Source organism: Saccostrea cucullata, unplaced genomic scaffold (genome assembly GCF_032062105.1).
Source record: "Saccostrea cucullata isolate Sc308-1 unplaced genomic scaffold, CSIRO_AGI_Scuc_v1 ctg2412, whole genome shotgun sequence".
Lineage (NCBI taxonomy): Eukaryota > Metazoa > Mollusca > Bivalvia > Ostreida > Ostreidae > Saccostrea > Saccostrea cuccullata.
In genome coordinates this window covers 47,042-61,789 of record NW_026935956.1, presented here as the reverse complement: position 1 = coordinate 61,789, position 14,748 = coordinate 47,042, and the positions used below count along the sequence as shown (strand labels likewise).

General features: G+C 33.8%; 1 protein-coding gene across 1 annotated transcript; it reads left to right on the top strand.

Moving 5' to 3' along the window:
- Positions 1-3,323: 3,323 nt before the first annotated feature.
- LOC134244357 (ras-related protein Rab-6A-like) lies at positions 3,324-7,747 on the top strand. Its single transcript, XM_062726639.1, has 5 exons — positions 3,324-3,533; positions 4,120-4,178; positions 6,201-6,254; positions 6,368-6,500; positions 7,665-7,747. Exons 1-5 carry the CDS (start codon positions 3,464-3,466, stop codon positions 7,745-7,747), a joined length of 399 nt encoding a protein of 132 aa, XP_062582623.1. The 5' UTR covers positions 3,324-3,463.
- Positions 7,748-14,748: the final 7,001 nt, after the last annotated feature.

Here is a 14,748-nt window from a genome sequence, read left to right as displayed (position 1 = left end):
GTACAGAAACATTTCTTCTGAAACATTTTAAAACTTTTATTTTGGTTTAAATTATATACAAATTAATCATAATAACACATTTTGATAGCAAAATAATTTTCTCAAAAACTCAGCTCATATTGCTTTATTGTTGGAAAATGTTTTGGCTTCCGTTCCAAAGATTGTAGAAGAGCCGTTGGATGTAAAGAAAAAGGTGACTTGCCATCTACTAGTTGACGTCTTCGGCAGAAATAGGACCATTTAAAACTTTGTTTGTTGTTGGGAAATCTGAAGTACATCACGTGTGCGAGGCCATTATAGAATATCTTCTTGAATATTATATAATAATTATTTTTTTCAGCATAATGAAAAGGATGAAAAAAATCTAAAATCATCGATCTCAAAAATCTTTAAACAATACAAATACATGTATGTTAAAAAGAAATAAACACGAACCCCTGGACATTCATAATGAGATCAGGTGCCAAGGAGGTTACTTACGAATGCTTATTTTCACTAGTTTATTGAAATTCCTGTAACATTAACTTTTATGTGAGTACTTGCCTATAAAAACAGAGAGAGGTAGAAGAAAGTCATCAAGATCTAAACGGAAATGGTGCACGAGCGATTGATGGAATGCATGTTCCTATCATTGCTCCAGAACATTCCCAAGAAGAGAACTTGAATAGTAAGGATACTACCACAGGATACTTGTTTGCGAACACAGCTATATCTTTAGAGACATAAAGGTAGATTTGCCAGAAAGGGTACAAGATGCCCTCGTTTTTGCAAATTAGAAAATTTATCTCGGAGGGGATAATAGCTCCTTGTTAAATACAAAAAGCTTTGCTTTCTAGCCACCAAGTCGCCGTCGCACAGTGGTTAGAGCGTCTGTTCTAGAGTCGCAAAGTAAGGAGTTGATACTTACGTCGCGGGTTCAAATCCCATTGTTTGACCTGGAGACTGGTCCTTCTGATGAGACCGTCTATATAGATCGAGGTCCTGTGTCGCAGTAGGTGCTGGCATGAAAAAGATCCCTCCCTGCTCAATGGCCCTGAGTGCCGAGTATAGGACAAAATTTGCAGCTCTCCACCGGCAAGTGATGAGTGAAAAATTCTCGAGAGGGACGTTAAACAATACGTAATCAATCAATCATTCTAGCGACTACGTTTACAGACTGATTTTTACGAGCCGATGCATACACAAGCAAAACAACACTTAAAATGGAAATTTATCAAATAAACAAAACAAAATACATACATAAGTAAATTTGCTGCGTGTTCATACGACATAATTTACACACTTGAACTAATAATTTGCTACAAAGTGTATGCAAAAGTTAATTTGCACCTAGTCCTGACCAGGTGTAAATTTACTCAACTGTGCAGAATTTGCATATGAGTATATCAGTTCATATGACAAAAAATTGCACATGTGAGTAAATTTACTCATGTGTAAAATATACTGAGGTATGCAAATCATGTCGTATGAATGGGGTATATAGATTATGAGAAAGCCTTTAATTTTTGACAGGGAGACAATATGGAAACTTCTGCGACATTATTGATTTCCCTGTAAATTGATAAATACATGTAACATGCACAACTCTTATGAACACCTGACATGCAGGGTCATACGTGGAGGACAACAGTACTGTCAGACAGAGCCATTCGAAGTATAAGAACAGGAGTTCGTCAGGGATGGCTACTGTCATCATTTTTTGTTTCTTCTTGCAATAGACTGGATAATGAAATCATCCACAGACAACAGGGGAAATGCATTAAAGTGGTCACCATGGTCACAGTTAGATGATCTAGACTTCGTGGATGACCTATGCCTGGCACTCGTATCATACTCAGGAACAAATGCAGGAGAAAATTACAACGGAGACAGAAACATCAGCACAGATATCATATGGCTCAACATCAATATTGCAAAAACAAAGATCTTAAAAGCAAACACACTATCACAAACTTCATTGGTTACAGATGGAAAGGATATATAGACAGCCACGTAGCATCATTTTTGGAAGTGGGGGGGGGGAGGGGGCAGGCAGAGAAAAATTTTTTTTACTTACTTGAAAAAGTTGACAAGCAAAATATAGGAAATTGTTCAAACTCGAAAACCCTATTTCGGGGGGGGGGGGGGTGTAGAGGCCAACTTTTCTCTCAGTACCCCTTTTTCATATTCAACACTACATTTCCCTTAAATCACTTTCATGTAGTATAAAGTGGGGGGGGGGGGGGGCAACCAGCCTTTCACTGAACATTTCCAATAGTAAAAGTAATGTTGGGAAAAAAAGTCGGAGAGGAAGTAAAACATTTCACCTACCTTGGCAGTATAACATAGTGGACCAACAAGGACGAACGGAAGCGGACATAAAAGCAAGAATAGTGAAAGGCCAGAGTAGCATTCCTGCAACTTGGAAACATCTGGAAGACCAAGGCAATTACAACACGCACCAAAGTTAGGCTTTTTAACAGCAATGTTACTTAGGCTGTACTCTTCTATGGTTCTGAGACATGGAGGATGGCTGTCACAACAACAAACAGGATCCAGACATTCATCAACTCTTGTCTGAGACGCATACTCCAGATAAGATGGCCACACCAAATCAGCAACATCGATTTGTGTCAAAGAACAAACAAAGCCCCTATAGAAGAAGAAATAATGCAGAGAAGGTCGAGATGGATATGGCATACTCTATGCAAGGCCCACAATAACATCACAAGGCAAGTCCTATCCTGGAGCCCCCAAGACAAATGAAAGAGGCAGACCAAAGAACACCTGGTGGATACAGTGGCGGATTTAAGGGGGGGCGCACCCGGCGCCCCCCCCCAAAAATTGTCAAAGTTAACATAAATCACAGTTTCGTCTAGAAAATTTAAATATGTCTACTTGGTAGACCTCATTTTTACCCTACAAAATCTCTAGAATCCAGGAGCTTCCGGGGCCTTCGCCCCCTGGGCCCCCACCAGGGCTTTGCCCTGGAGCCACTGGGGGCCTCAAGGCGGCCCCCAGACCCCTTGTCTACCTTTGGCGCCCCCTCTAACTTCAATTACTGGATCCGCGCCTGGGATAGATTTGGAGGCATACAAAGATTTGAGAAGAACTGGAAAGAAATAAATTAAAAAACGATTGCACTGGATAGATATTAGAGGAGCCTGGAGGAATCTTGTCAGCGACCTATGCCCCCAAAGGGGTGGCAGGCATAATGAAGTAAGTAAGGAAGGAAGGAAAATATGTAAAATTTTGTTGAAGTTCAAGTGTTCGCGCCTTAGTAATTTAAAAAAAAAACCTTGCAAACGTTGTTATGACCAAGAATTTGCTTCCGTCATTTTCACGCAAGCGCATTGAGGGGAATTGGTTCATCAAACGTGTCTACGTCAAGACTGATTATAATTAATTTAATATATATGAGATTTGTGATTTATTTGCTGATTTGTATCTGTAACTGTGATATTAACAATTAATTTATTCCACAATGAGTTCCTCGGGTGAATTTGGCAACCCGTTAAGGAAATTTAAGCTGGTATTTCTGGGGGAGCAGAGCGGTAAGTTAACCTGTCAGTTTATGTGTCAAGTAATCTCATCACACATCCTGCAACGTCTCAGTTAGGGCTGGGTCTCATATTTGTCTCCTCCGACATTTTACCAAAAAGTTCATGTGCATCAGGTGTTCCGAATTGGAAAAAAAATCCGACATTGTAAACAAAACGCAATCTGATTATGAGTCATGCGCGTGTGTATATTTCGTTGCCTACTTCCAGCGTGGAGACACTTAGTAAATACTGACAAGAGAAACACGACTTTATGCTACTTAGAAAAAAGAAAATTAGATTTATAAAATGACTGATTGGAATCGAATTGACAAATTCAAATTATCACTTTTTGGTGAAATGGGAGGTAAGTTGATATATTTACAACTTCATTGAGTCATTCAAAAAAAAATTTACATGTGCATGTAAATTGTAATGTATCCATTTCTTCTGAGACAAGGAATTCTTAAAAACATATTATCTCAAACATCCATAGATACTGTAGTTCTTTTTAAGAACCAAATTTCAACTTCATAAAATTTTGATTAACTCTTTGATCTTGATCTCAACTTGAAGTTGCTGAATTTTTACTTATTTTCAGTTGGGAAGACCTCTCTAATTACAAGGTTTATGTACGACAGTTTTGACAACACCTATCAGGTACAAATTTACTGTAAAATCGCATATTTTTGTGGGGTTTAATTTTCATGGTTTGAAGAAAAAATCTAGGTTCATGGGATTTTGATTTTGTGGAATCCCGATGAAGAATTATTGAACAGATATATGTATGTTTAATACTGTATATAAAATTTTACATGGTGGACATGAATTCAATCCTCGAAAACAACAAAAATTAAACCCCTGAGAAAATTTGTGATTTCACAGTATACTTCTCATTTAACTTTTATCTCTAACATGTCTTATATATGTTATAAAGGTATATGAATATACAGGGCTCGACATTAACGCTTGTCCGGTACCAGTGACAGGGTTCGACACTAACTTTTTTACCTTGGTGGACCGCAGGTCCACTTGTCAAAAACTATTGGTGGACCTTCTTAATATCTGGTGGACCCTTATAAATGCTTGAATTAATGAATGAATCATTACACAAGGCGTTAATTAAAACTAACTGTAATATATATTGATTCCAGACAGACTAATAAACATGATAAAGCATAAATCTAACCAGTCAACAGAATCAAATTAATATTAAGGACTAGTCAGATTTTTTTTAAAGAAATATCGTAAAACTTAAAAAAAAAAAACTATTAATCTATAAACCAAAGAAATATTTTTATAAATCATTAAGTTACAATTGTGAAAGCCTGCATTTGTTTCGCTTCCACAGGTAGATTAAAACTCCAATTATTAATGAATTTATTCAATTAATAAACAAGTGAATTTTTCATGTATCCATGGCTAGATCATTTTTTTTACTACGGTGCAAAACTGACATAAGTACATGTATCTGTATTAATTAATTATTTTCTAAATTTATTATTTATTCAAATAAGTAGTGATATAATATGTATATCAAAAAAAGAAAATGAAACTGCAGATAATAGTTCATTTACTGTAAATTATGCCTGTTTGAACATCTATTTAAAAAAAACAATGCATAAGTGCAGCTGTCAATCAATTCTAATTATCTCCAACAGTGTGCGTTCAGGCGTGAAGCGATTTCCTGATACCCAGTGAAATTTTCACACCTTTCTGTGCATTACGTAAACAGGGGATAGACTGGCTAATTTGGCACGGATTTTTCATGTTTAGGCCTATTCAAGGTCCGTGTTGAATGTTCTTGTGTCTCAATATTATATTAATATTGGAGTTATCGATTTTACATGTAAAATATATCGAGTTACTTGCCCCCACCTCATTACCTAAACATTATTTACATGTATATTTAATTCTTGTATAATAAAAGTATGGAGGAATTAATAATTTGAGTTACGAATTTCAATTTAAAGAAAAAGAAATCCTGGATTTCACTGTCTTTAAATATGGTGTTTAAATTTTAAGTGGACCGACGGTCCACCTAGTCCTGAACATTTGGTGGACCTTCCAATTTTTTGGTGGACTCGGGCCGCCGGTCTACCGTTAGTGTCGAACCCTGAGTGAAAAGAAAATACGGACAAGATATATTGCATGGCACTTGTCCAATTGGACAAGTGCATTTTAATGTAAAGGAGTCTATAAATAATAAAAAGAACGACTGTTGAAAGCTAATCGGTAGTTTCAAGACGGAAGCTGTGCATAAAAACCAGACTTTGATCCCGATTTGTATCACTATATTAACATTGAGTTCATATTCAATTGGGATTGAAGTTCACTAGTTGCATACTACTGAAACCAAAGTCATGGAAGATACGAACCGAAGTGAGGATTCTGTTTGATGTCGACTGGGTCACTTGTGGACATTTATGTTATTGTCAGGACAGAAAGCCTAGACTAAAATTCGTTTCGTAAATGTGTTTGTTGTATTTATCAATAACATTTCAAATCAATCAAGCACATGTCATGTGTAAATGGACTTTATTTTAATTTTCAAATTAATAAACTTTTTTTTTATAATGAAGTTTGATGAAATAAAACACTGAAAAAATCACGAAATTGGGAAATACACAATTGTATTTTCAGTAATATAAGAAATCTAACATATTTTTTTTATCTTTACAGGCAACAATAGGAATTGACTTTTTATCAAAGACAATGTATTTGGAAGACAGGACTGTAAGTACATGTAGTATGTTTTTTTTTTAGATACATTGCTTGGCAGTAGTTTCATACTGTAAGCAGTTTTTTTATATAAGCCTCAGCATATACTTTGTAATTTTTATTTTTAGATACGACTACAGCTTTGGGATACAGCTGGACAAGAGAGGTTCAGAAGTTTGATACCAAGCTACATACGGGATTCTTCTGTAGCAGTAGTAGTGTATGATATAACTAGTAAGTACTGTTGTTATGATGTAACTAGTAAGTACCGTTTGTTAGTGTATGATATTACTAAGTGAGTACATTTCGATATCAAGCTCATATGACTCTTCTTTATCAGTAATGGTTAATTATACAAGTAAAATTGACATTATATATATATATATATATATTAGAGCTGGGTATTGCGGCTGAAAAATCGTATCGCGATATATTGCAATATTATATTTTGTATTGCAATATATCACAATATAAAATTTTTAATAAATTTTGCTTTTCATCAATGTTAAATGAAAATACAAACTCAAATTACATGTATTCTCGAGTTGATATTGCAACTGCCTGATAGCGTTGTGTGTACGCAAGTGGCAAGCTAAGTTTTTTGTGGCACAACTTTAACTCTTTCAACACTGAGTAACTTTTAACAAGCAACCCCAGTACACTGAGTAACTTGTGTCGTCATTAGAAAATTCATCTACCATTAGAAAAAATACAATAACTTCTTTATTTATTAAAATATTTTAATGAAAGACACATCATAAGAAAGGTAAGACATTTTTCTTTTAGATGGTATGAAATTTATATGCATTTAAAATTATTTAAAAAGACAAAAGCGCCAATAAAAAAAAATATTTTGTATTTTAAATTATCTTACGTAATATTTTGATAAATTTGCTGCTATGAAGTTTCAAAATCACATATGTTCTTACCATCATTTAAAAGAGAAATTATTTCCGATTAAAATGATATGCAACATGTCATTATTCTTTGAAAAAATAAGTCCAAAAAATAAATAAATAAAAACATGGTGTTCTTGTATATTGAGAGAAGTCCGGGGCTTCGTAAACGCGGTCCATCTTGGAGCCTTCATGGTCCGATTCCAAGTCAAGTTTCTCCGACTACCTTTCACAACAGTGTTTATTACGCATATCTTTAATGTCTATGAACGTTTATAATGTCCAAATCCATGTTTTTACTTGAGATTTCGTCCCCAGAAACATCGCACATTTCGATGTTTACCGCCATTTTGCAAGTTTCTTGGTTTCCTTTAAAAATTCGTCTATTTTTCCCTTTTTTCCCGTGATTTTTGCCATGTGGTCCACCATATTTGTTACAGGATGTTTATATCAAATTACTCATAGTTCATAGCGAAGATTTTGCACAGAGAATACTTTCTATTTCTAAGAATAAACATGTTACTTTCAGTTTTGTATCTAAAACCTCCACAACGGTCTACCGTGTTGAAAGGAGAAATTTTATCAGACCGTTATGGAGGTCTACAGTGTTGAAAGGGTTAAGAATCAAGTTGTAATATTCAGATTCTGCTTTAACATGAAGGGCTTTCATGTAACAGTTGTCGTCTTTTCGTCTCTGACAGACATGTCTCTGGTTACCGATCAAACTTCACGGTGCTTGCCGCCATATTTTACCTTGAAAAGGGTAAATAACTCTTTTTATAACAATTAATAGCATATCGAACCCGAACCGGTATTCACAAAAAAATACCGCAATACATATTGTGAAGAACGAAATCGGGATACACCGGTTAACCGGTAATATCGCACAGCACTAATATATATATATCTCAGACCCACATGCATCTGGTTTGAGGTAGCTGCATTCCTAATTTTATCATTTTTTATGTGCCCAGATCGATAGATCCAATGCATATATTGTTTTTGTCCTGTCTGTTTAACTGTTTGTCTGTTTTAATATCTGTTTTTCTGTTGTAAACTCTAAACTTTGGCATAACTTTTGAACCTTGAGAGATAGAGACTTCATATTTAGTATGCGTACTCCACTTATAAAGTTCTTTCAAAAGACACCAAGGTCAGTGACCTTGACTGTGACCTACGTGCTATAAATAGCTTTTTCGAAATTTTGCCGTAACTTTTGAACCATAGGAGATAGAGACTTCATATTTGGTATGCTTACCTCACTTATTAAAGGCAGAGATTTTAAGCACCGCCTTCAAAAATACATGGTCTGGGTAGCCCTGTCAATCAAGTGCATGAGGGTCCATCATTGGATGCTAGAACTTGATTGACATTTACTTACTTGTCCCTGTGTATACCCGGTACACCTTGTTTGGGACTGGGGGGACCTTCAAATTAACTCGCGATCCTTTGATGTTTACTGAACACGGTATAGAGAAACTGTATTGCTATGAAAATGTTTGTCTTGATAATACGTGTATAAGAATTAAATATACCTTTAGTATTTGAAAGGATTATAATATAATATGTATTTTTTTCATTAACCTGTGGTACATAAAACTTAAATTTTCAAGTGAAATTCTGATATTAATTTTAGATGGGATCCTGGGGATGAATGAATTTAGACTAATTTGGATGTTACAGAAGTTGTTTTTTCTTTAGTTAAAACACATACACTAATTTAAACATTTAAGACGATCTTTGTTTTAATATTTGAATTAATAGTATGATATCATAATAATTTTTTTAATGGGTAGGGGTATTTTCAAACAGTCAAAAATAAATCAATATACTGGTATAATTGAAAAACCATTTTATTATTAATTTTAGAATTGTCTCAAAATCCCCAACACAGGTAAAGTTTGGCATCTGGGTATTTCACTTCCTGTGTATAAGGATTAGGAGACAGTTGGCCAAAGGTAGACTGCTGGCCCCCCAGGCATTCACACCTGTATAAAATAAGCCACTCCCTCACCTGGAATTTACCACCCGGTAAAAAATCTCTGCCTTTAAGCTCATATAAATGACACCAAGGTCAATGACCTTGTGAGTTGTGACCCTGAATGTGACCTGTATGCTAAAAATAGCTTTTTCGAACCTTCGCCATAACTTTTGAACCATAGGAGATACAGACTTCATTTTTCGTATGCATACTCCACTAATAAATTCTTTCAAATGACATTAAGATCAGTGACCTTGTGACCTTAATGCTAAAAATAGTTTTTTATACCCCTGCTCCGAAGGAGAGGGGGGTATAGTATACTGTTTTACCTTTGTGTGTCTGTCTGTCTGTCTAGCTGTGTGTCCGTCCGAAACAAATTTTCGTCGCAGTTTTCTCAGCAATTACTCATCGTAGGTGCTTGAAATTTTAAAACAGTCTTCTCTGAGGCATGCCATATGGTGGGATACATTATTGGTCAAATCCGATGTCAACTTCTTGTTTGTCTATGTGTCTGTCCGTTTCATACATAACAAGTTTTCGTCGCAGTTTTCTCTGCAACTACTCATTGTAGATGCTTGAAATTTTAACACAGTCTTCTCTTAGGCATGTCATATAGTGGGATACATTTTTAGCTCACCTCAACGAAGTTGGGGGAGCTTATGTAATACCCTCGGTGTCGGCGTCGGTGTCGGTGTCGGTGTCGGCGTCGGCGTCCCAGGTTAAGTTTTTTGGAGCAGTTTTCTTTTTAAGTACTTCTATGTCCTATATTGATTAGACATGCATGGAAGATGGTTCTAGTGTAGTTCATTGTACCAGTCAAAGTTTCAGATGCTGCAATTTCAGCAAAGGAATAACCAGGTTAATGTTTTTGGAGCAGGTTAACATTTTTGGTGCAGTTTTTGGTGTAGGTTTCATTTCCAAGTAACTATAAGCCCTATGTTGACCAAACTTGCATGGATGGTACATCAAAGGATGTATACTACCAGGCTTGCTTCAGATGCTGAATCTGACCATCATTTTCTGGTTGAGTGAACAGGTTAAAGTTTTTGGTGTAGGTTTCATTTCCAAGTAACTATAAGCCCTATGTTTACCAAACTTGCATGGATGATACATCTAAGGATGCATATTACCAGGCTTGCTTCGGATGCTGAATCTGACCATCATTTTCTGGTTGAGTGAACAGGTTACAGTTTTTGGTGCAGGTTTCATTTCCAAGTAACTATAAGCCCTATGTTGACCAAACTTGCATGGATGATACATCTAAGGATGTATACTACCAGGCTTGCTTCGGATGCTGAATCTGACCATCATTTTCCGGTTGAGTGAACAGGTTAAAGTTTTTGGTGCAGGTTTCATTTCCAAGTAACTATAAGCCCTATGTTGAATAAACTTGCATGGAGGATACATCTAAAGATGCATACTACAATAGGTTAAAGTTTTTGGTGTGTGATTCATTTCCAAGTAACTATGAGTTCTTTAATGACCAAATTTGCATGGACGATACATCTAAGGATGCATACTACCAGGCTTGCTTCAGATGCTGAATCTGACCTAGTTTTTGTGGATGAGTGAAAATGTTAGTTTTTGATGCATGTTTCATTTCCAATTTACTATGAGCCCTATAATGAGCAAACTTGCATGGACGATACATCTTAGGATGCACACTAACGGACTTGCTTCAGATGCTGAATTCGATATACATTTTTCAGATAATAGACCAGGTAAAAGTTATGGGTGCAGGTCTATTACCAAAAAACTATAAGGCTTATATAACATTGTATAATCCAAACTTGCACAAATGTTGCATCAAGAGATGAAAACTCTCATCTAAGTATCAGATCAAAATTGCTTAAATATTTTCATTTTTGGAATGTACACTTTTTGTTGGTTAATTGTGTGACTTTGCCTTACTTAAAGACAACATTCGTTGAGGTGAGCTCTGTAATCTCTGAATACCTATGTTTGGTCAAATCCGATGTCAACCTCCTGTTTGTCTATGTGTCTGTCCGTTTCATACATAACAAATTTTTGTCACAGTTTTCTTAGCAACTAATCATTGCAGATGCTTGAACACAATCTTCTCTGAGGCATGCCATATATTGGGATACATTTTTGTTGAAATCTGATGTCAACTTCCTGTTTGATTGTACATCTGTCCGTTTCATACTTAAAAAATTTCGTCACAGTTTTCTCAGCAACAACTCATCACATATGCTTGAAATTTTAACACAATCTTCTCTGAGGCATGCCATATGGTGGGATACATTTCTGTTAAAATCTTATGTCAACTATCTGTTTGTCTGTGCGTCTGTCCGTTTCATATATAACAAATCTTCGTCGCAGTTTCCTCATTAGCTATTCATAGCAGATGCTTGAAATCTTATTACACTCTTTGTTGAGACATGCCATATGGTGGGATTAATTTTGATATGAATCTGATGTAAACTTCATATTTTCTATGCATCTGCCTGTAATTGAACTTGTGTATATTAACATAATAGTGCTTATTTACATCAGAGCGGGGGTATTACTAGTGAGCATTGGCTCACAGATTTCTTGTTTTTCTTTTTTTTCGCTTATTCATATGCTTATTTTTTCACCAATTTCAAAAATGTTTACATCTTAAACATTGTATTACATTAATAATATATGTTAAATTTATATGAGTAATATATAAGAAAAGATTTAAGGAACATTTATTCATAGCCAAGGATATTTTGTAATATGATGATGCTTTAAAGCCCAATTTCAATGAAAATATCATCCCCCCTTATTGAAAGAGTTTGAACTAGGGGTATATTAACTATTTAACACTGGAATTAAAATTATCAGTCAATTACCATTGAACTGTTCTTTGCATTAAACAGATTTTACCGCCAAATTGCCAGTATTTAATTTAATTGGTGTAAAATTTAGGCAGGAATCAAGAGTCCGCATGCATAGTTCTTTAACGCACTCTATGGTTAAGTATGTCATATAGGGCACCCATTTTCTTAATAATTAGATATCAGATTCCTGTTAATTTACAATTTTAGTTGTATTTTCAATTCAGAGTGGGGATATCACTAGTGAGCAAAAAAAAAAAAAAAAAATGGCTCACAGATATCTGTTCATAAATGTTTAACTTGGAAAATGTGTACCAGTCTAGTCATTGGTTGTTTGTAGCACTTACTAAATATTTATTTTTATCTCTAGGTGTTGAGAATGCCACAAATCCCAACTTGCCCAATATGTACAGATCGGTTCTGTGATACATTTTTTGTACCATGTGGCCACATTGCGTGCACAGTGTGTACTGCTGAACTGGAAGAGAGGGGTAGTCAATGCCACATCTGTCGAGAAATTTTCACATCAACTTCAAAACTCTTCTATTAGATTATAAGTGAAGATATTCAGAACTGAATTTCAATAGTTGAGGTTAAAAAATGTCAAACAAATAGAGTAATATTGTTGTTTGAAATATACAAGCAAAAATTGCTTTAATGAACAGTTGAGGTTGTACTAATATTTTAGATACAAAATCTCTAAAATTCAGATTTGAAAAAATATATACATTGTATATAATTCAAAAAACTTAACTGACTGCTACAACACAAGAAAACAATTTAGCTTCTCAAAAGAATTAGTTAACTTTGCTCTTTTTTAAATTTCTCATCATGAATTTGAGCAACACAATATTTGACAGTGTAAACTGTAGAGAATTATAGACAGTCACTCCTTAGTCAAAAGTATCAGACAAATTTTGTTTTATTGACTTAAAATTTTTAAGTTTATTTGCTATAAATGTTTATATTTTATTATATATGAAAGAAATATCATATTTGGATTTATTTAGACATAAATATTAAGAGTATAAACAGTGAAGTTCTGTTCTGTGTTTTAAGAAAGGGAGAACCTAACATCTTTATGTTTTTTTTTAATATTGCATAGAGTTTTTTTAAATAAAAGATTCATGTGCTATCTTTGCTATTGATTACCTTTTTAATTCATATAAACATAGTAACAAAGAAGGTTGAAATTTAATGCACATTTTGTCAATTTTTGACCAAACTGTCACATACTGTTCATGTTTTTATGTAAGGCCTTGAAAAAAATTAAAAGTTGATATTTTTAAAAAGAAAAGAATCATTTTATTTTAATTTTTTTTTTCAAACTTAATTTTTTTTAAAATTACTTTATTAATATGTTGCGTTAATTTCGTGACGATACACTGTTTTTGTATCATTTTCACATGTATTGTCAAATACTTGCAAAAGGGTAATCTCAACAAATCTGAGAAGGTTTTAATATGCATGGTTGTTATTTTCATAATATTATTTGTTATTCCCTTTTCATTTTACATGCTTACATTGTGCTCCCGAGAGGAGTTATTTTTAAACAATTTGTGAACATTATTAATCACTATAGTTTTTAAATCATTCTCAATGTGCATTGAATTTTTTCATTTTACATGCTTACACACCTGTGCTCTCGAGACTTACACACTTCGCAATTTGGCATTATTAATCACTATAGTTTTTAAATCATTCTCAATGTGCATTTTGTTTGTTTGTTTACAAAAAAATAAATCTGACAGTAACCAGTACTTAATTTTTTTTTTTGAAGACTCTTCAAGATCATTTTCAATGGCATCCAAATTTTCCATATTTCTCTAAGACATTACCATTGTCAATTTTATTGACATTGAATACTGTTAATTCACCTTTCCCCATATATATCTTAATTAAAACCTGGTGAGTTCAATGTAAAAAGGGTATAGAACAAAACTTGATTTATCAAAGAAAAAATAACATGGTGTTTTAATGTACCAAAATGACTCATTTGCTTTACATTTGCTAATTTCCAATTGAAAACAAATATTTGGAACCTTGACCGCCATTTGCATGATATATTGTGTAAGTATGTGTTCCTTAGTAGTACTTCGTAATGTTATACATGTAAAATTTAATATCAATATAACTTTTGAATACTAATTCTTTTATAAAAACATTTTGCATTAAATTTTAAATTCAAATGTTTTTTAAAAAATTGCAAAATTTTAAGCAAAGAATTCTTCAACATAACGCTAATGATACATCCCGTTTGAAAATCAAAATTTTGAAAATGTAAATCTATTATGCAATAAGGCATGCATATTAAGGTAGATCGCGGGTTTGCTGACGTCACAATTGGATTCGACGTGAAAAGCTTATTACATTTACAGTATCAAACTACAAACAAGCAAAAAGTATTTCCATCAGTATGCATCATAAAATAAAACAAACATTAAAGCTTGTTTTGTCTGTGAAAATTTATTTAATAATGCAATAAAAAATAAAGGATTAATTAATAGCTATTCAATACTAAATTAAATTAAGAGTATATATAATGTTAAAATATGAAAGGTCAAAATTGATTCAAATAAAATGACTCCGTATTTCATTGAAAAAAGTGTGACAATTTAGGTAAATTATGACAATGTTTACATGAATATTTATTGTCAATCAAGGAAAAATTGAAAATGCGGATAAAAAAGTTTTTATTTTCAGTGAATTGTTGATTACATTGTGATTCTGAGACGTACGTAAATATATAACGTCTTAATGAAATTATATACGTTTGCTACAAATTTGTAAAACTTTAAAGTTTTTTT

Excerpts from the sequence above, each read along its gene's own strand:
- LOC134244357 (XM_062726639.1), top strand. The coding sequence starts at position 3,464 with ATGAGTTCCTCGGGTGAATTTGGCAACCCGTTAAGGAAATTTAAGCTG. Across the intron at positions 4,179-6,200 it reads GTTTTGACAACACCTATCAG|GCAACAATAGGAATTGACTT; the intron begins GTACAAATTTAC and ends TTATCTTTACAG. Across the intron at positions 6,501-7,664 it reads CTGTTGTTATGATGTAACTA|TTTTGTATCTAAAACCTCCA; the intron begins GTAAGTACCGTT and ends TGTTACTTTCAG.